Source organism: Trichosurus vulpecula, chromosome 3 (assembly GCF_011100635.1).
Source record: "Trichosurus vulpecula isolate mTriVul1 chromosome 3, mTriVul1.pri, whole genome shotgun sequence".
In the NCBI taxonomy this organism is placed as follows: Eukaryota; Metazoa; Chordata; class Mammalia; order Diprotodontia; family Phalangeridae; genus Trichosurus; species Trichosurus vulpecula.
In genome coordinates this window covers 102,931,194-102,954,040 of record NC_050575.1, presented here as the reverse complement: position 1 = coordinate 102,954,040, position 22,847 = coordinate 102,931,194, and the positions used below count along the sequence as shown (strand labels likewise).

The 22,847-nt window shown below is 43.9% G+C and overlaps 2 protein-coding genes across 6 annotated transcripts in view; one reads left to right on the top strand and one right to left on the bottom strand.

The window, feature by feature from the left end:
• Positions 1–22,847, top strand: part of SAMHD1 (SAM and HD domain containing deoxynucleoside triphosphate triphosphohydrolase 1) — an 80,255-nt gene that overhangs the window by 47,596 nt on the left and 9,812 nt on the right. For 2 of the 5 annotated variants that reach the window (XM_036750221.1, XM_036750224.1), the window contains one exon: positions 2,718–5,385. The exons of 2 other annotated variants lie outside the window; for them this stretch is intronic. In XM_036750221.1, the coding sequence (XP_036606116.1) occupies positions 2,718–2,843 (126 nt within the window). In that variant the 3' untranslated portion in view covers positions 2,844–5,385. Of the gene's footprint in view, positions 1–1,129; positions 1,595–2,717; positions 5,386–22,847 lie in introns of those variants that run through there. One more of the 5 variants, XM_036750223.1, reaches the window with a different exon arrangement.
• Positions 6,584–18,349, bottom strand: TLDC2 (TBC/LysM-associated domain containing 2). Its single transcript, XM_036750225.1, has 7 exons — positions 18,294–18,349; positions 17,239–17,338; positions 12,876–13,031; positions 12,349–12,501; positions 9,870–9,965; positions 7,695–7,768; positions 6,584–6,719 (listed from the first exon to the last, which is right to left on the bottom strand). The coding sequence occupies exons 2-7, from the start codon at positions 17,269–17,271 to the stop codon at positions 6,584–6,586; spliced, it is 648 nt and encodes a 215-aa protein (XP_036606120.1). The 5' UTR covers positions 17,272–17,338; positions 18,294–18,349.

Sequence of the window (22,847 nt, the reverse complement as noted above, 5' to 3'; positions counted from 1 at the left end):
AAGCCCTTTAATTCTTTAATATAGAAGCTGCTAAGTCTTGTGTTATCACCTGACTGTGGCTCCACATATTTAAATTGTTTCTTTCTGGCTGCTTGCAATATTTTCTCTGACCAGAATTTGGCTATAATATTGGCTCCAGAATTTGGCTCTGATATTCCTGGAAGTTTCACTTTTTGTATCTCTTTGAGGAGACGATCAGTAGATTCTTTCCATTTCTATTTTACCCTCTGATTCCAGGATATCAGGGCAGTTTTTAGTTATCTCTTCTCATTCTGTTTTCCAGGTCAGTTGTTTTTTCAATGAACTATTTCACATTTTCTTCTGTTTTTTCATTCTTTTGATTTTGTTGTGATTGTTTCTTGATATTTTATGGAGTCATTAGCTTCTACTTGCCCAATTATAATTTTTAAAAAATTATTTTCTTCAGTGAGCTTTTGTATCTCCTTTTCTATTTGGCCAGTTCTGCTTTTTTTAGGAGTTCTTCTCTTAGTAAATTTTTGTTTATCTTTTACCATTTGGACTATTTTAAGTTGTTACTTTCTTCAGTATTTTTGGTACCTCTTTCACCAAGCTATTGACTCTTTTTTCATGATTTTCTTGTATCACTATCATTTCTTTTCCCAGTTTTTCCTATAACTTTCTTATTTGGTTTTTAAGCTCCTTCTGGAGCCCTCCCAGGAATTCTCTTTTGGGCCTTTGACCAATTCACATTTTTCTTCGTAGCTCTTTTAATTTTGTTGTCTTCTTCTGAGTATTTTGATCTTCCCTATCACCATAATAGCTTTTCATGGTCAAATTCTTTTTTTGTTTTTTGCTCATTTTCCTAGTCTATTTCTTGAGTTCTAACTTTATGTGAAAATTGGGCTTTGTTCCTGGGGTGGAGGAGGCATTGTCGTAAGCTTCAGGTTTTTCTTGCTGCTAGTTTCAGAGCTAGTTCTGGGGATCTGTAAGTTTTCAGTTCTTCCAAAGTGGTATGATTTAAGAAAAGGTTTGGTCACTGCTGTCCTGGAGTGTGCTGTGGTCTGTGAGCAACCACAAGCACTGTTCTTAACCACAGAATTATCACCAGGGTCCCTGCTCCTCTGTGACGGCATGTTGTAGTATGTTAATACTCATCTTCCTCTTCCAGGGGCTGTGACCCAGAACTATGTACGGCAATGGAGCAGAGTCCTGCACCCAGTGCCAGCAAAAGGTTCCCTGTAATCTCTTTCTGGCCATTTGTCTTGACCCCCTTACAGTCTTTGAGCTGAGAGCTCCAGAAGCTGCTGCAACTGATTCAGGTGCCCCTGCCAATTCACTCATCCTCAAGGCCTGGTGCTGGCTTGCTAGCGTATGGCCTGTGCTGGACTGTGCTCCACTCTCACCTTAGTGAGACAGACCTTACCTGTCAATCTTCCAAGTTGTCTTGGGCTAGAAAATTGTTTTCACCCTGTTCTTTTGTTGTTTCTGGTACTCCAGAATTCATCTTAAGGCATTATTTTGAAATTGTTTAGAGGGGAATTGGGAGAGCTCAGGCAAGTCCCTGTCTTCACCATCTTGAATCTGCCCCCCATATTGCTAGTTTCTTAATTTTTATGTTTGCTGTGATGATTAATAGGATTTTTTTTAAAAATTTAAGTTAAAACAAAAGAAAATAGTGGTGCTTGTGCTAAGTCTTAATACATGGATAGTATTTGGGCACCTTGAAGGAACAACATGGACAAAGACTTAAGTCTGCAATGAATGTAACATGTTTGTGTAAAAATCAATTTGATTGAAGTAATAGCATGTAATCCTAATAAGTAGGGAAGGGCCAGATTATAGAGAACTCTGAAAGCCAAGCTAAGGAGTTTGGATTTTGTTTTATAAGCAGTAAGAGCCCATTGAGTGGTGAAGACTTCTCCAAGGAAGATTTGGAATTAGGGACCAGTAAGAAAGATATTAAAGTAATCTTGACATATTGTGAGGACTCTGTAGATTAGAGCAATGATACCTGTATTGCGGAGGAAAGGATCTATATGAAGGATATTTTTAAGGAAGAATTGATGGGTCTTAGTATCTGACCAGCTATGACAAAGAAAGACTCCAAGGTTGCATGCTGAGGTGACTTTCTACTGTTATTAGAAATGGGGAAGTTGGGGAAGGAGAATGGGGACATGGTGGTTTGAGTGGGAGACAGTTGAGCTATTTTGGACATGCCCAATCACAGAATAACTAATTCTCAGCATGGGAGGGCGTGATGCATCATAGACATGGAGATGTCTTAAAAGGTGGATGGCGGTGCTTAGTTGTCATAAAACACGCCAAAGTTGCTTTTCTCATGTGACACAAACAAGGGCTCATATCTCAAGGTAACTAGAAGAGACCTCTTTTCAGTAAACATATCTGGTCTTGGGGCTGGTCCTTGAGCAAGGAAGTAGTGGCGCTTGTTCTCCCTATTTTCTTCCTGGAAGTCTCAGCAATGTTTTGTTTTGAGGGATCATTTATTTAGGGATAGAGTAGAAGTCTTCGTCACGTAACAGTCTAGATTAAGCACCATACTAATGAGGCCAAGATTCTCCACTGTGAAGAATCTTGTAACCTGTAAATTGGAGGGGATTGGGTTAGTTGAGTTCCAAATTCTATTTTCACTCTGCCTTTTTCTGAGTCTAATAAAATTGTACCTGTCCTCACTTCTAAGATCAAACGGTATAACTATCTTTTCCTTATTTGTCATTTTTTTTTTTTTTGAAAAATAGGATGGTGATGTTGTGGCCCCAACACTAACACCTATGAAAGCAAGTTGGAATTCTCAATATGGAAGCCAAAGTCCAGATTGTAATAGAGAGGGTTCCAAAGCCAGAACCAAGCTTTTTCAGAACTGATTAATAGAATGGGGATGTCCACTCACTCTGTCCACATATCTGCTTCCTATAAAGGGATCTGCCCAAGTCACAATGCTGCAAGAAAGTTTAAACACATCTGTCATCTATTTCTTGGCTTCTTCAAACAAAACTGTTCTGCACATATCTCAGTCAGAAACTGACCAGAATGTAAATAAATCACAAGCTTTTTCTCCAAGCTAACTTGGGGAGCTGAGAGCTACAAATAGAGGAATTTTATTAGAAACAGCATTTATAACAAATTCCATGGCAATTTTAAGTTTTTAGTTGCAATAGAGCAATTTTTATTTGAGGGAACAGGAGGATTGTATATCAGGTAGGTATATAATCTGCAGACTTCAGGAAAAGCATAAACCTTTTTATTACTAATTCAAAATTGGCTTGGTATCTACAACTCTTAATTCTTTATGTTTTAAAAAAAAGCACCACTTTTATACATTCAGTTCCTATGGGAGAGGAAACTGTCTTAAAAATTCGTGGGAGACAGACTTGATAGGCTTGGTGTGTTGCCTCCTTGTTGTGGGATGGGAAACTGAAGCTGTGCTGCCCATCTCTGATTAAAACAGCATATCTCTTGGAGGCATGTGGCCCAGCCTGGCCCTCCCTTGTAAGTACATGCCTGCTAGTCTCCTGTAGACCTGAGGGAAGGCATTTTTGGAGTTGGCACTTGGAAGAGAAGCTATTTCTAGAGAAAAAGCACAAGGGTTCAAGGCACATTATTCCAAATCAAACTGATCTCAGTGGACAGAGTGAAGTGGCCTTTGTAGATCCCTATGTGGTCAGTCCCTGTCCAGACCATATCAGGGCTCTAACACGGGGCGCCAATGCCGCTAAAATAGCACCTCCACCCCCAACTAAATGACTTCCCCCTCTCTCGGCAGATTTCGTTCGCTCTTGTTTCTGAACAAACAAGACTGTAAGGAGGCTTTGCTATTAAAAAAAACCGCTTTTCCAAGGCACTGCTCTGACGGGGAATAAGTTTCCACTGCTTCACCTAAGTCAACCACATCAAGATGTTGGTCAGGCAAAAAGACCAGACCTTGCTTCCGTCCTTGTGACTTCCTTGGTGGCTTTCAGGCCCAGGCCAGTGTAGAACCCCAGCGTGCCCAGAGTAAGAATGGATAACTAAAGAATCCTGGGCCCCTGCTCATCCTTTGCCATGCATGTGTGCATAGTAGTACTGTCTCCTTAGTCCAAGGCCTTGTCTTGTCTAGGCCTTGCTGGCAGGGAAAAAGGGAGTGCACGCCATGTCCCCAGACATTTCTAGACTGTTCTTTGGGAGGTAAAATCTTCAGCGCCCTTCAAGACCAAAACCTCCTTCATGAAAGCTTCCATGATCCCCCATCTAAAAACAATCTCTGCCTTTTTTGATTCTTTGTGGCACTTTATATACCTCTCATGTTACCTCATCATGTTCTGTGTTGTTCTGTAGTAGCTAGATTATAAAGTCCTTGGGAGGAGAAACCATGTCTTTTTATCATTATACCTCCCCCACTACCTAACCTGGGGCATTATGCACAATAAACACTTAAAAAATGCTTCCACTGGCCTTCATCTTCAATTTGGATTATCTCCCGAGGCTCAGGTGGGCAGCCTTCTTTTCTCAGTCTGGTGAGACTCTCAATTCTGGGATCGAAGGAAGGGCATTAGGGCCAGTCACCAAGTGGATATAGGATTATATTTCAAAAGCAAGTGGGCATGGGGCAGCTAGGTAGCAGGGTGGATAGAGCACCAGCCATGGAGTCAGGAGGACCTGAGTTCAAATGTGGCCTCGAACTAGTAGTGTGACACTGGACAAGTCACTTAAACCTGATTGCCTCCCACCCACCCAAAAAGGCAAGTGGACATGACTTAAGGATTATCTACACATTATCTTCCCTCAGAATAGATGATGTGAGGTTGATTTGGTTAGCTGAATAAGAAAGTGCAGCTCCTGTTACCCTTTCTCCAATTCTTCTTTTTATATTATACAATACGGATTTCTTATGTGACCTTAGATAAATCACTTTGTTCAGTGACAAGAGGATATGGGATGGGGAGAGGGGGAGTTGGCAAAAAAGAAAATTGAAGTTCTCAGAATTACTGTGCTATATAAGTGCTTTTTATTAAGATTATGTATCCAGAATCGAGGGCAGGAATGTAATGGCAAAGATTGTCTTATTTCTGCAAAACACTATTGTCGAATCATACCGACTCTGGAACTTTATAGCCTACTACTGTATTATTAATGCGCACACATTGGGGAGGTAAGGGCAGAAGATCAAAGTCTGTTGTTTGCATTTTTGTCCTATTCAGACAGACGTACTTTATTTTATAACGTTTGCCTCCCTTCTTTGGCTATCAGGTTCAAATTTTACTTAGGAAACGCCTTGGATGTTTATGTACATACAGACTTCATTGTCTCCGCTGCTGGAATTACAGAATATTTTCTTATTAAGAACATTGCATTTTAAAAAATTGATTACTGTGACAGGTGTGGAAAAATGCTGCAATAAAGTTTTGTGAATGTATCTCCAACCAAACATTCTGCTGTCTCAGGACTTCTTTCCAGGCTACTTGTCATCTCCATCAGAGACTTGACCCATGTCTTAAACTGAGATTGTTCTGTCGAACTAGAGAAACATGCTTCATCTTGACCACAATATTTCATTCACCAGCCTCCTTGGCCTATGAGAGAAGAGGGCATTTAGCTAGGTCTCTGTTGCTTGATTTCTGTGCCGCAACTTCAGAAAGAGTAGCTGCCTTCAATGAAGGGAATCAGTCTTAACGATGGGGGGATGGGAAAGCAGGTAGTGACCAGGAGAGAGGTGTCCTTGTTTCTTGTCCCCAAAGGACAGCAACTTCTCCTAAGCAAGAGCAGGAGCAAAGGAGATTCCAGATGAACCCCTCTTAGGTGGCCTTGTTGAGTCTCTAGTCTTCCTCCCATCTCCCGTAGGACTCCTTATGCCTGGGAATAGAACCTGGTCAGGCATGTGAAAACACTTGTGATATTGCTTTTCTTGCCTCTGGTATGCTGTAGGGGACTTTCCCCAACAAAGTGTTCATTCCGGGGCCCTGGTATCAGCCTGACATGGATTTGGGTAGTTTGTAGCCCTTGCTAGGCTAGCCCTGGTGAGCTGGAAGAATTTGGACAAGGGAGTATGTGGTGGATGATTGAACCCAAGTGTGATGTCTGCCCACCTAAGCCACCTCTGAGAGTCAACTCCTGTATTTGAATGCTGCTTGGTTTGGGGCACAGGAGGGCACCAGCTATGAAATACACTGCTTACTGTGTCCATAGTAAATATCCCAGGGAAAAAATTAAGGGATAAGGCAGTATTGACAGGAAAGGAAAGCGAGGTACTCCCAGTTCCCTGGGCCCCTCACTGTGTAGCAGTCCTCATCAGGAACTTAATTACTCTTTGCTTATAGGATTTGGACCCCATTTGATGGCAGGTTATCAGGAAGTTCTAAAGAGCCCGGGATCCAAGTTTATGCAAAGCAAACAGTCATTTGCAACTGGAAGATACATCTAAGATAGTATTTATCCCCCATATTCTTGCCCTAGTTATACAAGCCTTTTGATAGGTAGGGGACTGCAGATGTTTACATAGCTAACCAAGAAACTCAGGCCAGCAACTAAAACTGCCCCCTTATGCTATACTGTTGCCCTGGGGAGGGCAGTAGTGAGCGAGGCCCCAGTGAGAAGGTCAGAGCAGGCTTTGCCAGTCTGTGCACATCAATCAGCTCAAGGCCCAGGCCTCTAGATCCTGTATGAAGAATTCTTCCCGACTGGCCAGGACTTCATTGTTGAAGGTGGCACAGGGGCGGCTGCCCCCATGGTTCAGGTCCCCATCCAACCACAGCCCAAACTGGCCACTGGAGACAAAAAGAAACCTGGGCATCAGGTGTCTAACCACATTTGGGTTAGAGACTAAAGATTGACAATTAGGGCCATTCCCCACCAAAGCTTTGATCTGGTTGAAAATCTGTTTTTAGGGCTCTAAACCTCCCTTATTTGTACCTTTTCTCTCTGCCAACCAGCTGCCACTCCAGAAGTCATATGCCCATCAGATATAGCTGAGTTACGTACAATTTAGGAGCTGAACAGCTGCCCTACAGGACGTATTTGCAGTGTTCAATTTTTTTAAATAAATTTTATTGATTGTTTTTACATCACCTCCATTTCCCAAATGTTCGTCCTCCCTCTCCCTCCTAGAGAGCCATCCCATATTTTAGAAAATAAATAAAAAATAAAAGGGGAAAAACAGTTCAGCAAAACTGACCAACAAGTCAAAAAAGTCTGGCGTTATCTATAGTGCTCCATACTCGGACCCCCACCTCTTATTTGCAGTATTTTAAAAGGCAGTGCTTAATTAACTCTACAAAGAAATGACTCTGCTGTGGTTGAGTCTTCAGCTGTCAGTGATAAAGAGATCGTAGGAGGGCTATCCTGTCACCCTTTACATCTTGTCTGTTGGGTCTGTAGGTCAAGGTGGTCTTGCCTCTCTCTAGAGTGAGGTCTCTGCTCCTTTGGCGAGCATTACCCTCTTCCGAAAGGAGGTCACTAGGGTCAGCCTTGATGCCTGCCATGTGGTGCTAATGTTTGCTCTACCAGGGAAGATGGGAGGACCAAATACATTAAAGTGTTCTGTTATTAGCACCTGGTAAGAATGGTTTTATCACCAACTCTGCATATGCTGCTTTTGAGCAACGCTTTGTGGCCAGGATCTATAGATTTGGTGAGGAAAGAGGCTTTGGGGAGGGAGAGTCCCAGCCCTTGTGCCCCTTAAAAGAGGCAGGGAATGAGAACACCATCCCCCAGAACCCCAGGAAGTCTTAGCGAAGGCGTACCTGCTACTTCCCATTACCAGCAAATCCTGGTCTCCTTTCACAAAGAAAGTATTACTTCCGGTCCATTTGAATACCTGCCACAAGAAGAAAAACGTTTTTAGTGATGCGGGCCTGAGCATCTAGCAATACCGCTGGTGGCCACTTGATGGCAGAGTTGGAAAGCTTTTGCCCATCCCCAAAATTTCCCTGGATTCGGAACTCTTAATTTTTTCCCATTCCCTGGTCCCAGCTAAGAGAAGGTAATGTGGAGAGAGGAGAGGAGAGTGTTCTGGGAAAAGTTTGAGGATCACGAAGCCTGGGCTTAAATCCCCGGTCTGTCATTTACTAGCTGGGTGATGTTGAATTGCTCACTTCCTCCTCTGAGACTCAGTTTTCTCATCTTAAAAATGGCAGCGATGATCCCTGTTCTGCCTATCCGACAACATTTTTGCCAGATTAAAAGAGAGCGAAGGTGTGCAAGAGGGCCTTTATTTTTTTTTTAAGGGCCAGACTATGAATAGGGGCAGCTGAGTGGCACATTGAATGGATAGAGCGCCGCTTCTGGAGTTAGGAAGACTCATCTTCCTGGGTACAAAGCCGGTCTCAGACAGTTCTTAGCTGTGTGACCCTGTGCAAAGTCACTTAAACCCTATTTGCCTCAGTTTCTTCATCTGTAAAATGAACTGGAGAAGGAAATGGCGAACTACTCCAGTGTCTTTACCAAGAAAACCCCCAAAGGGGGTTGAGTCAAATATGACTAGAAAATGACTAACTGACAAACAATAGCTAGTTTTACAGTAACTTAGAGTTCACCAAAGGGTGTGGCTTGAAATAAGCTGGAAAGCTAGGTGGGAGCCAAATTGTGAAAAGCCTTAAACGACAAGCTAAGGAAATTGTATTTCATCCTAGACTCAATGGGAAACCACAGAAGGTTTATTTTGTTTTTTTGTTTTTTTAAGCAAGGAGTATCCTGTCATCAGACCTTAGCAAGGTTATTTTGATAATAACCATAAGCTTAATCATAGCCAGCATTTATAAGGCCTTTTAAGGTGTGCAAAGCCAAATATCATCTTTTTATCTTTACAACAACCTCGGGAGGTAGGAAGTATTATCTCCATTTTACAGATGAAGAAACTGAGGCAGACAAAAGTAAAGTGACTTGCCCAGGGTCACATGGCTAGTGTGTGAAGCAGGATCTGAGCTCAGGTCTTCCTGACTCCAAGGTCCAGCACCCTACATACTTCACTACCTATCTGCCTCAGTTTCATCATCTTTAAAACAACAGAACTGGATTCCACTAAAGTGCTTTTCACCTCTAAACCTATGATCCCACGACTCGACGTGGTATTTGTAGGAAGAGGCATGAAGATCTATAGGAGGTTACTGCAATAATCTTGGTTTCGTGCCGGTGAGAGAGAACTTTTACTAGGGAAGGTAGATCTCAGAGGGTGATTCTAGATTTCTTGATGGCTTGAGCCTGGGGCTCATTTTTACCTTAGCTAGGAGAGTTGGGAGTAGGGTAGGGGTGGGGAATGGCACAGGAGATAGGGATAAAATAAACGACTTCCTAGGACTCACAAATGTATGGAGTTAATGGCAAAGCCAAGACTAAAACCCAGCGCTGTAGAACAAACTGCTTCTCAGGACTGCTATGTTCAGATACCTTTGTTCAATCAGCTTTCAGTTGTGTGTGACTCTCCGTGTTTTTCTTGGCAGAGATACTGGACTGTTTGCCATTTCCTTCTCCGGCTCATTTTATAGAGGAGGACACTGAGGCAAACAAGGTTAGGTCACTTGTCCAGAGTCACACAGTTAGTGTCTCGGGGCAGATTTCAGTGCTGGAAGACTTCAGGCCTAGCACTCTGTGCACTATGGCACCATCTAACTCCCTGTTCAAATATCTTAGGGACCATTATCTGGAAGAATGATCAGACTCATCCTGCTTGGACAGTACTAGGACCAAAGCAGGAAAGTTATAGAGAGGGATAGTAAAGGATTAACTTAGAAAACCCTGGCCCTGGAGTCAGGAGGACCTGAGTTCAAATCCAGCCTCAGACATTAGGTAGCTGTGTAACACTGGGCAATTCACTTAGCCCTGATTGCCTCAAAAAAAGAAAAATTGATGCCCAGTGGGGACAGAGCTGCGTGCTGCCCGAGGAAATTCACTCAGACCTGGCTTCAGCCTGGGGACCGCACCTTCAGCTGTGGGGAGAAGGAGAAGAGGAAGGTTTCTCCAGTGCCGTAAAAACAGTTGCTGACCCGGATGGCCGTTGAGGAGAAGGCACCAAATATCTGGAATGGGAAGCAAGAGCATGGTTGGCATATGGCACAGTCCTTGTGGGGACGGGAGGGAGTATCCTTAGGAAGGTCTCAGGCTCCCTGTAGTTTCACCAAGGAACAGACCACCACCACCCCTGCCCCCAGTCGAGCCTGGTTCTCGGTGAAGGTCTATGTCCTGGACTTATAACTAGTGCCAATTACCCCATAAACAGAGCATCCCTATGCCTATGCAGGTTTCCAGCCTGGGATGCCCTTCTTCCCTCTTCCCCTTCCTCCTATTAAAATTGTCCTCATCCTTCAATGCCTAGGATGGGTAGTCTCTCCTCTAAGGAGCCTTCACCAACTGCCCCAGCCCATCATGAACATTTACAACCTGCCATTTAGCCCACTCATTGTTTCCTGTGGACAAGTTCGGCCTCCCCACCCAGACTGTGAGCCCTCCAAGGACCAGGATTGTTCCCTCTTTTCTCCCTTCTACCAGGGGAGCTGAGTGAGCCTGGAGCTAAGCACATAGTAGGTTCTTGAGATGTGCGCAAAAAAAAAAAATTTCATTAAAAACATACCCCGAAAAAAAGAGAGAGAGAGAAATGCTTATTCATGGACTGATAAGAAGAAACAAGGCCATAACTAGGATAGGGCAACTTGGGCTTTGCCCAAGGATGACAAATTTGAAGGCTATGAAACTGCATGGAAGAACAGAGGTTGGCACCTAGTTAGCAAGAACAATTAGTTAAAATGGGAAGGCCTTGTGTGGTAGGCTAGGGTGAGCTTCTCCCCTACTCTAAACTGCTCTGCATCCCAAACCTTTCCCAGAAGCAACCTCAGATTCCCCAGCATCTCTGAATGGCCTTGATAGGACAATTTCCAAATTGAGGGCCTATCTAATGCCACTTGTCCTAGGTACTATTTGTGTACTTGCCCCAGGCACAAAAATTTCTAGGTGGGTGTTCTGAGTAGGGATGGGAATCAAAGCTGATGGTTCTGGGAAGGATTAATTATAGGACACCTCCCCCTGATCCTGCTGCCCCCTAACCCCTAGTGGGGTGTGTGTGTGTGTATGTCTGTGTGTTTGGAGAGAGAGAGAGAGAAACAGAGACAGAGAGGAAGAGAGAGAGAAGAGAGACAGAGATAGAGAGACAGAAAGGAGAGACAGAGAGAGACACAGAGAGAGAGAGTCCTAGGAAGGCTAGGTCATAAAACTATTGAGGGACTAGAATTCAGACATCTAGATTTTGTGGTAGTTGAGGGGGGAGAAGTTCAGGGGTGAGAATTTGTTTCTTAGGGGTCCCCAATGTCTGACTCAGCTCATGACTGCCCCAACTATGTGAACCTTCAGCCATAGGGCCTGTACTTTGGGCATATGGTGAGGGGACCCTGTCCTGGGGACCATCTGGGGAGAACATCCTCATTCCTCTGCTCTTTGTGATGGGGTGCTTGTGCTTGGACCCTAATTCTAACATCACATCTCTCCCTAGCTTCAAAGCATTGGCCCTAGCAGTCTCTCTCCAGTTCAAGGGCAACATGCCTTAGCAAAACACAACTAGTTCTCAAAACATATTCTCTCCCAGGCAGTCTCTCTCTAGCTAAACGGCAGCGTGCCCCAACTAACTTATCTCTGCTTCTTCCTCAATATGCAGCTATGCCCAATTATAGATTGATTCCAGATGCTGATAATTGATTGTACACTGAGTCATAACCATATTTACTATTTACTGACCTTTCTAACATGTATCCCAGACATAGTATTTTGTCTAACAAGACACTAGATGAGAAACTATATAGAGATTCCCTTTAGCCCCCAACTGATAGTGAACTCAATGACATTTCACAGTAAAAACCACACCCTTAGTAACCCAGCTGTGGGCTATTTCCTGGAGAACTCTGGGTAATGTGCCTGGGCAGTAGATACTAAATGTGCATGTTCCTTTAAGAACCAACCACTCCTTAACCACACCTTAACCACTCCCTAATCTCACCCCAAAACACCTGACATGTTCCCCCCCCCCTTTCATCCTCTAAAAGCTTCTATATAAATTCCCTCTGCACCTCTTTATGGTTGCAGGTTCCCTAAGAACTCTTGCCCGCCGTAAAGCATAATAAATCTTTGCCTCCTTGACTTAAAGAATGCTTGGGTCTGTGAATTCATTCCAGGTGGCCTTGCCCTGGGAACTTTGGTTTGAGATCCCTGCATCCCTGGGTTTCTTTTCCTCCCTCAACATTTGTGTGTCCTTTCCTTGGGGAATGCAGGTGAGTATGCTTCTGAAGAGACACTCTCCAGAGAAGAGAAACTCCTAGGGTCATGTTGGGGCAGGGAGACACCACCATGACCTTCTTCAGTACTGAAGCCTTTGCCTTGTACCAGCTCTTCCCCACCATTGGGCGTGGCCCTACTTACCTGGCCATCCCTGTCCCTGAGGACTAGTAGCACAGGGGAGCTCTGGCCCTCCATCCTCCGATACAGGCTCTTCAAGCTGAAACCATCTCGTTCAGTGCAGTAAACCAGAGTCCAGGAGTGGCCGGTGAACCGAAGGGGAAAATGTGGGATGAGCTGGAGACAGAGGTAGGAGCATGTCCTCAGACAAGGTTAGGGAAGGATTGGGAGACCAGGAAGACTCAGGCCAGGAACAGTCTCTGCCTCGGGACAGAGCCATGGAAAGGCATAGCACCCTTGAGCCTTAAAACCACTAGTGACGCAGATGGGGCCTATATATTATCACCATTTTATAGAAGGGGAATACTGAGGTTCATGGCAGAGAAATAGCTGATCCTACTTCCACAGCAAGTCAAATAACAGAGCCAGGACAAGGACCTAGATCTCCCTACTGCTAGCATCTCCCTGCTATTGTCCAGGAAGAAAGCCTACATACAGGAGCCCTCTCAGGCTCAAATCCAAAGTCCATAAATTCCGATCAGTAGTCGTACCTGCCTGAATTCCTCTTCGTGAAGGACTTTGCTCTCAGCCAGGGTGGGGACCCAAGCCTCCTCAATGCCTGGTCCCTGGGCAGTTGGCACAGTCCGGGCCCCAGCCTCGGCCTCGGCCTCAGCCTCTCCTGGCAGTAGGTCATCCGGCTGGCTGGGCTGTGGAAGATACAGACAGCGTGGACAGGAGAGCAGTGCATTCAGTCATGGCCCATAGGGGCCTCAGCAGTGGAGAAGGCAGCATTCTTAGATGTGGACCCCCTTGTTTCTCTCTAAGATATGCATTAAGTCATAGAAACATCAAATCTGGAAGAGGCTTTGGAGACCATCTCATCTGAACCTTATTGTATAGCGGGGAAATGATTTCCCTAAAAACACATAGGGAGTTTGTGGCAAAACTGGGTCTCTAATCCAGACAGGTCTGAAATCCAATCCACACTGCATACTACCTCTGTCTAGATTTCCATCCAAGCATTTACTCCCCTTCCCTTGTCCCTTTCCAGTCTTGACCATGGCCTCCCAGTTCTGGTGCCCATGGCACCATCTTGTGAAGCCTTTGATGACTGCAGGTCCACCATGCACCCAGGAAGGGCTCTCTTCTCAGGAGCAGCTTCCTTCCATCTCAGCTTCTCCTTCTGGGGAGAGGAAAGCAACTCTTAGGTCCCAAGGACATAAATTTCCCTGACTCCCTAGGGATGAAAATGGGGACATTTCCCATGGAGTTGGGCCCAGCTGGGGCTGGTGTCCTGACACAAGGAGACAGGGACCTCTGGGCATTTAGGGGTCCTCTAATCAAGGTTTCTCTGGTCCTGGCCCTTCTGAGTTTGTCCTGTCCCAGGGGAAAGGTCAGTTTACAGCAGATGCCAGAACATCCAGGATCCCTGCCCTTACTCCTACCCACAGTCTCTCCTATCCAGGTGTCAAGAACAAAGGCCTTATAACTTGTGTGTGTCTGTGTGTCTGTGTGTCTGTGTCTGTGTCTGTGTACACAGGTGTCCAGATATAAAGATACAATCTCAAATCAGAGAATTGGTTTCAAATACAGGCTTGGTCACTTCCTATTTAATTTCTTTTTTCCTCTCTGGGTCTCAGTTTCTTCATCTGTCAAATGAGGAAGTTGGACTAGACCCGGGGTTCTTTACCTAGGGGTCCATGGATAGATTTCAGGGAGTCCATGAACTTAGATGAGGGAAAAATTACATCTTTATTTTCACTAACAATTTAGCATTTTCTTCCATTGTGAATGTAGGCCACAAACCACAGGAATATTCGGTACCTGTGACTTTGTCACCAAGAGAAATCACAGACATGTTTTAGATCACATTAAAATTGTTGTAGATAGGGGCAGCTAGGTGGCTCAGTGAGTAGAGTGCTGACCCTGGAGTCAGGAGGACCTCAGTTCAAATCTGACCTCAAACACTTGACACACTTACTAGCTGTGTGACCTTGGGCAAGTCACTTGACCCCAATTGCCCTGCCTTCCCCCCTGCAACAAAAATAACACCTTAAAAAAATAGACTAACTTAAATGGCAAAAGAGCTCCAAAAAGCCGATGAGGAGAAGAATGCCTTGAAAGGCAGAATTAGCCAAATGGAAAAGGAGGTCCAAAAGACCACTGAAGAAAATACTACCTTAAAAATGAAATTGGAGCAAGTGGAAGCTAGTGATTTGATGAGAAATCAAGATATTCTAAAACAACCAAAGGAATGAAGAAATGGAAGACAATGTGAAATATCTCATTGGAAAAACCACTGACCTGGAAAATAGATCCAGGAGAGATAATTTAAAAATTACTGGACTACCTGAAAGCCATGATCAAAAAAAAGGGCCTAGATATCATCTTTCAAGAAATTATCAAGGAGAACTGCCCTGATATTCTAGAGCCAGAGGGTAAAATAGAAATTGAAAGAATCCACAGATTGCCTCCTGAAGAAGATCCCAAAAAGAAAACTCCTAGGAATATTGTTGCCAAATTCCAGAGCTCCAAGATCAAGGAGAAAATACTGCAAGCAGCCAGAAAGAAATAGTTTGAGTATTGTGGAAAAACAATCAGGATAATACAGGATCTAGCAGCTTCCACATTAAGGGACCGAAGGGCTTAGAATACGATATTCCAGAGGTCGATGGAGCTAGGATTAAAACCAAGAATCACCTACCCAGCAAAACTGAGTATCATGCTCCAAGGCAAAATATGGATTTTCAATAAAATAGAGGACTTTCAAGCTTTCTCAGTGAAAAGACCAGAGCTGAATAGAAAATTTGACTTTCAAACTCAGTAAAGAGAAGCATGAAAAGGTAAACAAGAAAGAGAAATCACAAGGGACTTACTAAAGTTGAACTGTTTTGTTTACATTACTACACAGAAAGATTATGTGTATGATTCAGGAGACCTCAATATCATAGTAGCTGAAAGGAATATGCATATTTATATATGTGTATACATATATATATACATATGTGTGTGTCTATGTACGTATATATGTAGGTATATATATATGTGTATGTATATATATACACACACACAGAGGGCACAGGGTGAATTGAATATGAAGGGATGATATCTAAAAAAATAAAATCAATTTAAGGGATAAGAGAGGAATATATTGAGAGAGGGAGAAAGGGAGAGATAGAATGGGGTAAATTATCTCGCATAAAAGTGGCAAGAAAAAGTGGTTCTGTAGGAAGGGAACAGGGGGCAGGTGACGGGGAATGAATAAATCTTGCTCTCATCAGATTTAACCTGAGGAGGAAATACCATACACACTAAATTGGGCATCTTATGCCACAGGAAAGAAGGAGGAAGAAGATAAAAATGGGGGGACGATAGAGGGCAGACGGGGAGGAGGTAATCAAAAACAAAACATTTTCGAAAAGGGACAGAGCCAAGGGAGAAAATTCAATAAAGGTGGATAGGTTAGGAAGGAGCAAAACATAGTTAATCTTTCACAACATGAGTATTGTGGAAGGGTTTTACATAATGATACGCATGTGGCCTATGTTGAATTGCTTGCTTTCTTAGGGAGGGTGGATGGGGAGGGAAGAGGGGAGAGAATTTGGAACTCAAAGTTTTAAAAACAGACGTTCAAAAACAACAACAACAAAAAAGTTTTTGCATGCAACTAGAAAATAAGATACACAGGCAATGGGGCATAGAAATTTATCTTGCCCTACAAGAGAAGAAGGGAAAGGGGGATGGGAGGGGAGTAGGGTGACAGATGGGAGGGCTGACTAGGGAACAGGGCAACCAGAATATGCCATCTTGGAGTGGGTGGGAGGGTAGAAATGGGAAGAAAATTTGTAATTCAAACTCTTGTGAAAATCAATACTGAAAACTAAATATATTAAATAAATTAAATTTTAAAAAAAGATTAAAAAAAAAAGAAATATGATTCTGAGAAGGCTGCAGTAGGTTTTGCTAGATTGCTAAAGGAGCCCAGACACCAAAAAGATTGAGAACCCTTGGATTAGATGGTCTATAAAGTTTCTTCCTGCTCCAATCCTGTGTTATATATGTGTGAGTGTGTGAGTGTGTGTGTGTGTGTGTGTGAATGTGTGTATGCGTGAATGTGTATATGCATGTGTGTGCATGTGTGAGTGCATGTGTGTGTGTGCTTGCAGGTGAGTATGTATGTGAGTGAGTCTGTGTGGTGTGTGTGTGTGTGAGTGTGTGTGTGTGTGTGTGTGTGTGTGTGTGTGTGTGTGTGTTGAGTTCTAGGCACTGCACAGGAGAAGTAGGCCCACCCTTGGGAGTGAGGATCAGTCAGGGCCTCTCCTGCTAGCCTGATCCCTACCCTGAAGCTCTTCACAGCTCCTCCCAGGCTCCTCTTGCTTAACCTGGCTTCTGGCAACAGGTGATATTTTCTTCCCCTCCCCCAAGCCAGGTTCAAGCCACAATGGGCCCACATACCTCACAGGCATTGTCAGCGTAGGGCAGGGGCTGGGCACAGTAGAGAGCTTCGGCAAGAATACCATCTCGTAGACTGATACTATCCCGAAAAGGGACAGCCACACTTCCCAGGTACAGCTCAGTGCCTTGATCCATACCCTGCCCTCCCGAATAGGACAGGGATTATCACACCGACAGATCTCACCTCATCCACTACAAACTCTCTGGGTCCATACCAGACAATGGCAGGGTTAAGGTTAAAGTAGGGGTGCTGAGAGCTGAGGGGTTATGAGAGCCAGGAGAGGCTGGGCCTTGTGAGAAGGAACAGAAAGAGCTTCAAGTACTCAGGTGAACTGCCCAAATCCCAGTCCAGTCTCTGAGCAGCTCCATACCCTTCTGACTCTTTAATGCTGGGGGGAGGGGGGAGGGGGGAGGGGAGTGGGTCTTGGGGAGAGCGGGGAGAGGGGGAGCATGACCTACCAGCTGGGTGTACCTCCATCGGAGCCCTCTCATCCTGCTGCCCGGGGCCAGGCTGACTGTGGCTGTGTCATGGGCACTCTTAGGGCGGGGCAGAGAGGAGCTGAGGGAGAAAGGAAAGGGAGCACCTGGTTGGTGAATGGTGAACTCTTCAGTTTTGCCCAGGTGCCCTTTGCAACTTCCCTGACCTCACCCTGCTGTCGCCAACCCCTGCCCCACTGGGGCTATCCTGGCAGGGTTGGGCACAGACCTCAGGCCTCATCCCCCAGGAAGCCTGCCCACAGGGCTCTGTCTTCCTAGGCACTGACATCTGAACCTTAGCAAGAACTCAGTCTAGTCCCTTTATTTTACGGAGAGAAAAGGAGAGACTCACAGCTAGATAAGCGCAAAGCTGGCACTAGAGCTCAATTTTGCTGGCTTTCAGCCCTGGCAGTTTTTCCCTGTAAACCCTTAAATCCCCTCCCAATTGTCCCCTTTCCTTCCCTCTCATCTTCAATGTCACCCCATCTATCTGCCCCTTTAAACATGGCGGAGTTTCATCCACATCCAGAAAAAGAAATATAAAGTCTGAATGCAGATTGAAGCAGACTATTTTCTTGTTTTGTTTTGTCTTGTTTTATGTTTTTCTCTCTCATGGTTACTCCCATTCCTTCTATTTCTTCTGTACAACATGACTAATGTGAAAATATATTTAATAGGAATGTGTATGTAAAGCTTATACCGGATTGCATGCTGTCTTGGGTAGGGAGGGGGAGAAAATTTAAAATTTATGGAAGTGAGTGATAAAAACTAAAAATAAATAAATTAACTTATTTAAAAAAACATGGCAAAATTGTCCCTACTTAAAAAAAAAAAAGCCTTCCCCTGACCATGTCATACCCTCAGCCTATCATCATCTACCCATCCTTCCCTTCCCTGCTAAATTCCTACAAAGAGTAGTCTGTATTTTCTGCGTCCACTTCTCCACTACCACCTTTCCTTCACCACTCCCTTCTGATCTGCTCCTGACTCTAGAGACTTCACCTTGTTCCCAACAACCCTCTCACCACGGACTATACCTTTGCTCTTGCCTCCTCCTCCAATGGGTGACCTCTTGTGGCCACCCCCTCCCCCACATCAGCATTGCTCCCCATTCTCCAGACTCCTCCATCATGCCCCCTTTCCTGCTCTCCCCTTGCTTTTCAGCTAATTGGTGGTCTGGAGGGTAGAGGACCCAACTCCTCCCAAAGCCTTCCTTTATGGAGGGCAGAAATGGAATCTCTGGCTCATTCTGCGGCCCGACCTGGTTTCAACACCACTGAACAAGAAGCCCGTCCCAGGATAAGCTCATCCCTTCTCATCCCATCACCACACTGCTAACTTTAGCCTTGATACCAGTGTCCTCAGCCTCTTCTAACATCTGAGTGTAGGGACTTCCTTTATAGCTGGCAGAAATTGCGTGTCTTTCCCTTAGTGTAGATGACTCCCAAATCTACATCCCCAGTCCTAACCCTCCCTCTGAATTCGTTCAGGAGGCCTTCACTTGTATAACCTCTTGGCACTCTACGTCAACTTGCCTGAAGTAAGTATACTTTAAAGCCTTTATTGTTATTGCTATTATGATTATGTGTATTATAGTTGTCATTATGGATAGAGATTGGACTGTGATTTCTCTGAAACAGGGAACTTCAGAATGAGAAAGTTCCTACTGTGGATTGTGGGTTGACACTTTTTCCACAACTTATAGCTCTAGAGCTGCCTAGAGCACAAGAGGGGCAGCTAAGTGGCACAGTGGATAAAGTGCTAAGCCTGGAGTCAGGAAGACTGCTCTTCCCTTCCCGAGTTCAAATCCAGTCCCAGACGCTTACTAGCTGTGTGACCCTGGGCAAGTCGCTTAAGCCTGTTTACCTCAGTTTCCTCATCTGTAAAATGAGCTGGAGAAGGAAATGGCAAACCACTCCAGTATCTTTGCCAAGTAAAACCCCAAATGGGGTCACAAAGAGTTGGACATGACTGCAAAGACTGAACAATCACAGCAAGATCACCAAGAAGTTAGGTGACTCACCCAGGGTCACACAACCAACCAGTACACACACATGTGTGTGTGTATGTATATATACATATATATATATATATATATATATACATACACATATATCTCAGAAGCAGCAGAACTTGAAAGCAGGTCTTGGACTTCAGGGCTGGTTTTCTACGACATGACGCCTTGTTATTATTGCTATTTATAATAACAACAACTATAATTAATAAAGTAGTCTCTCTATAGCAGTATATTATATTATAATATATCACTATAATATATTATTCTATAAAAAGGTACTTCATGTAACAAATATAATATTCTAAGTATTTATATCATTGATTATTGTTTCTCATTATGTTATAGATTACCATTATTAATCAAAATAATAGCTTATATCCAAATGATGGCTAACTTCTGCCACCATCATTGCCCTTCTGTGACCTTGTCTGCACAGTTGGGCTGATGGATCCCTGGGGAATGGAAGACTCGCCCCTCTCTGGGATCCTAGGCTCACTGGATTTAGAGCTGAAAGACACATAGACATCCTAGGAATGGAATTGGGTCAAGGGACCCCGAGATCCTATGAAAAATCAGCCTGTACATAACAGCAGACTCAAGACCAAGTTCCCATAGATTTAGAATATGACTATATCAAGAAGACACTCACCCACAAAGCCCTCTGAACCTCTTCTTCCAGCCTCCAGAAGTCTTGGCCCTGGAAAGGTTTTCTTTATTAGGCCAGTTCTCCTCCAGGGTGGGCAGGCTGGAACCTTGCTTTTCTACACTGGCTCCCTCACTTGAATGGCCAGGCTTCCTTCTCTTCCCTGGGTTCTGGCTCAGCTACTGTATGCCCTTAGAGCCTGGTGTGCTTCCAGGGCTCTTATATGAATTAGCTTAGAATCTTAGCCTGCCCTTCCGAAGGGCCAGCCCCCGGTGCAGCTTCTGGTTCCAGCTGGAAAGGCTCAAGCAGTTATCACCTTACACAATAAACTTGAACTCTATAAATACACACACACACACACACACACACACACACACACACACACACACTCCCCCCACCCCACCCTCCTTATCCAGGGTAAGGGCAACCAGAGGAGTCTTAGAGAAGCCCATCAATCCATCCATTCAGTAAGCACTTATAAGCCATTATTATGTGCCAGGAATTATACTAGAAACCAGCCAGGAACTGCTCTGGAACACGAAGACAGGAATGAAACAAGCCCTGTCCTCAAGAATAACTTATATTCTACTGGACTCTAGTCTCTCTTTTGCCCTAGGAAAGTAAAATCCACCTGGGGTCTGAGATTCCACCTTTGGGCCATCCTTCTTCTTTTTGACTGAACGCCTTGATTCCTGCTAATAGGCTAAAAACTGGCCCTAAAGAAAAGTTAAGAAAATATACCTCGCTCCTTTCTTGGCAGAGGTGAGGGACTATGGCTTTGGAATAGGACATATATCATCAGAAAATCTTATTTGGCGGTTAGTTTTTCGGAGCTGCTTTTTTCCCTTATTTGTGACCAGTCTATCAGGGTGGTTGCTATACCGTGCTGGTAAGCAGACAGGCAGGACTACCAGCCACTCACTCCCTTAACTCACATATATAAATATAAATTATGATTATTGCATCTGGAGAGGGTTACCTCTTTGAGACAGCCAGGTGGTGTAGTGGCTACAGTGCAGGACCTGGAGTCAGGTAAAATCTGAGTTCAAATGCTACCTCATATCCTCATTAGCTGTGACAAAATAGCTCATTTGTCAGTTTGAAAGACAATATTGAAGTAAACATTGCAAAACAACCAGGTAAACAAAAAAAAAATAAGGTAAACCTCTCTGTACCTTCAGAGAGAAAGAAATAAAAAATCGTTATGCCCTAGGCATGGACTAAATTGAATTCAGCCGTAGCAGGGTCTGCCCTCGCATGTCTAACGCTCTTCTATAGTAATATTCCTCCAGGAGCCTTCTTCTTCTCCTTTTTCTTCCTTCTTCTTCATCCTCTTCTTCCTCTTCCTCTTCTCCTTCTTACTTCTTCTCCTTCTCCTCCTCCTTCTTTCTCTTCCTTCTCCTCCTTTCTTCTTCTTCTTCTTCTTCTTCTTCTTCTTCTTCTTCTTCTTCTTCTTCTTCTTCTTCTTCTTCTTCTTCTTCTTCTTCTTCTTCTTCTTCTTCTTCTTCTTCTTCTTCTTCTTCTTCTTCTTCTTCTTCTTCTTCTTCTTCTTCTCCTTCTTCCTCATCTCCTTCTCCTTCTCTCTTTCACACACCTCTCTCTCCACTCTCTTACTTCCATCTGTTTTTCTGTCTCTCTCTCTCTTCTTTTTCTTCTCTCCTCTCCTTCCCCCACTCCTCCTTTCCTCTTCCTCCCTTTTCTTCTCTTTCTCCTCTTCCTCTTCTCCCCTTACCCTTCCTCCTCGTTCTCCTTCTCCTTCTCCTCCTCCTCCTCTTCCTTTTCCTTCTTTTTTTCTTCTCACCAGTCTAAAGGATGGGGAATTTTTGTTTGACCTACAGGCATATATCTCCAAGGTTTTGATCTATCTGGGGATGAAACAATACTTATACGAGGGATAGTTTGCTGAATAAGGGAGAAGAGAAGGATATATTGGAAAATTAGACTGATTTAAAAACAAAAAGACATCGATACAAATAAGATTAAAAACTAAGAAAATGTTAATCGCCCTGGTATAGTGGACAGTGTTGGATTTTTGAGTTTGAGGGGATACAAATTTGTCGCCTAGTTTTGCATTTACTAGCTGTGTAAATGCGGTCAAAAGCCTTATTTTCCTCATCTTTAAAATGAAACAATAAAACTCGTAACACCTACCTCACGGGGTTGTTGTGGGAAACATATTTTGTAAACCTTAAAATGTTATATAAATATTAATTATCACACCTGGAAAGGGTCACCTCTTTGAGGTAGCTGGTATCACAGAAGATTGAGTGCTGGGGAAGTCACTTATCCTGCTTGTGCCTTAGTTTCCTTATCAATAAAAGGGAGGTAAAATAACACCTGCCTTACAGGGTTGTTGTGAGGTTCAAATCAGATTTTACATATATGAAATAGATTAGACAGATGCAAAGTGGTTGGCAAACTTTAAAGCAATATATAAAGTATAAATATATATTATCATTATAAGCTGCCATGGATTACTGACATGACAAAGGGTACTTTGAGGAGAGCCTGAAGGTACCTGGGGCCTGAAATCGGAGAAGGATTGGCATAAGGTGAGAACATGGGCAGAGGCCAGAGGATTAGACAGCTTCTTCAGCAGGTCCCTTCCTCAAGCTTCCAACAACAGGGTGAGGGGGAAAGAATCCTAACCTGGGCTCTGCTTCTGACCTTGCACGTGCTCAGAAAAAGCACATCCTCTCTCTGAACTTCTGTTTAAAAAAATAAGCAGGGAACCATTCCCTGCCCTCTTTCTTTTTGGTCATATTTGTATTCCCAGAACTTGGCACCATTCCTGGTACATGGTAAGATCTTAATAAATGCTTGTTGGCTGACTGACCCTCTCCCACAAGGTTGTTATGTGGATCAAAGGAGATAAGGGGTCTGAAAATGCTTTGAAAAGTATAGAATATTGACTAGATATGAGGGAGGGAT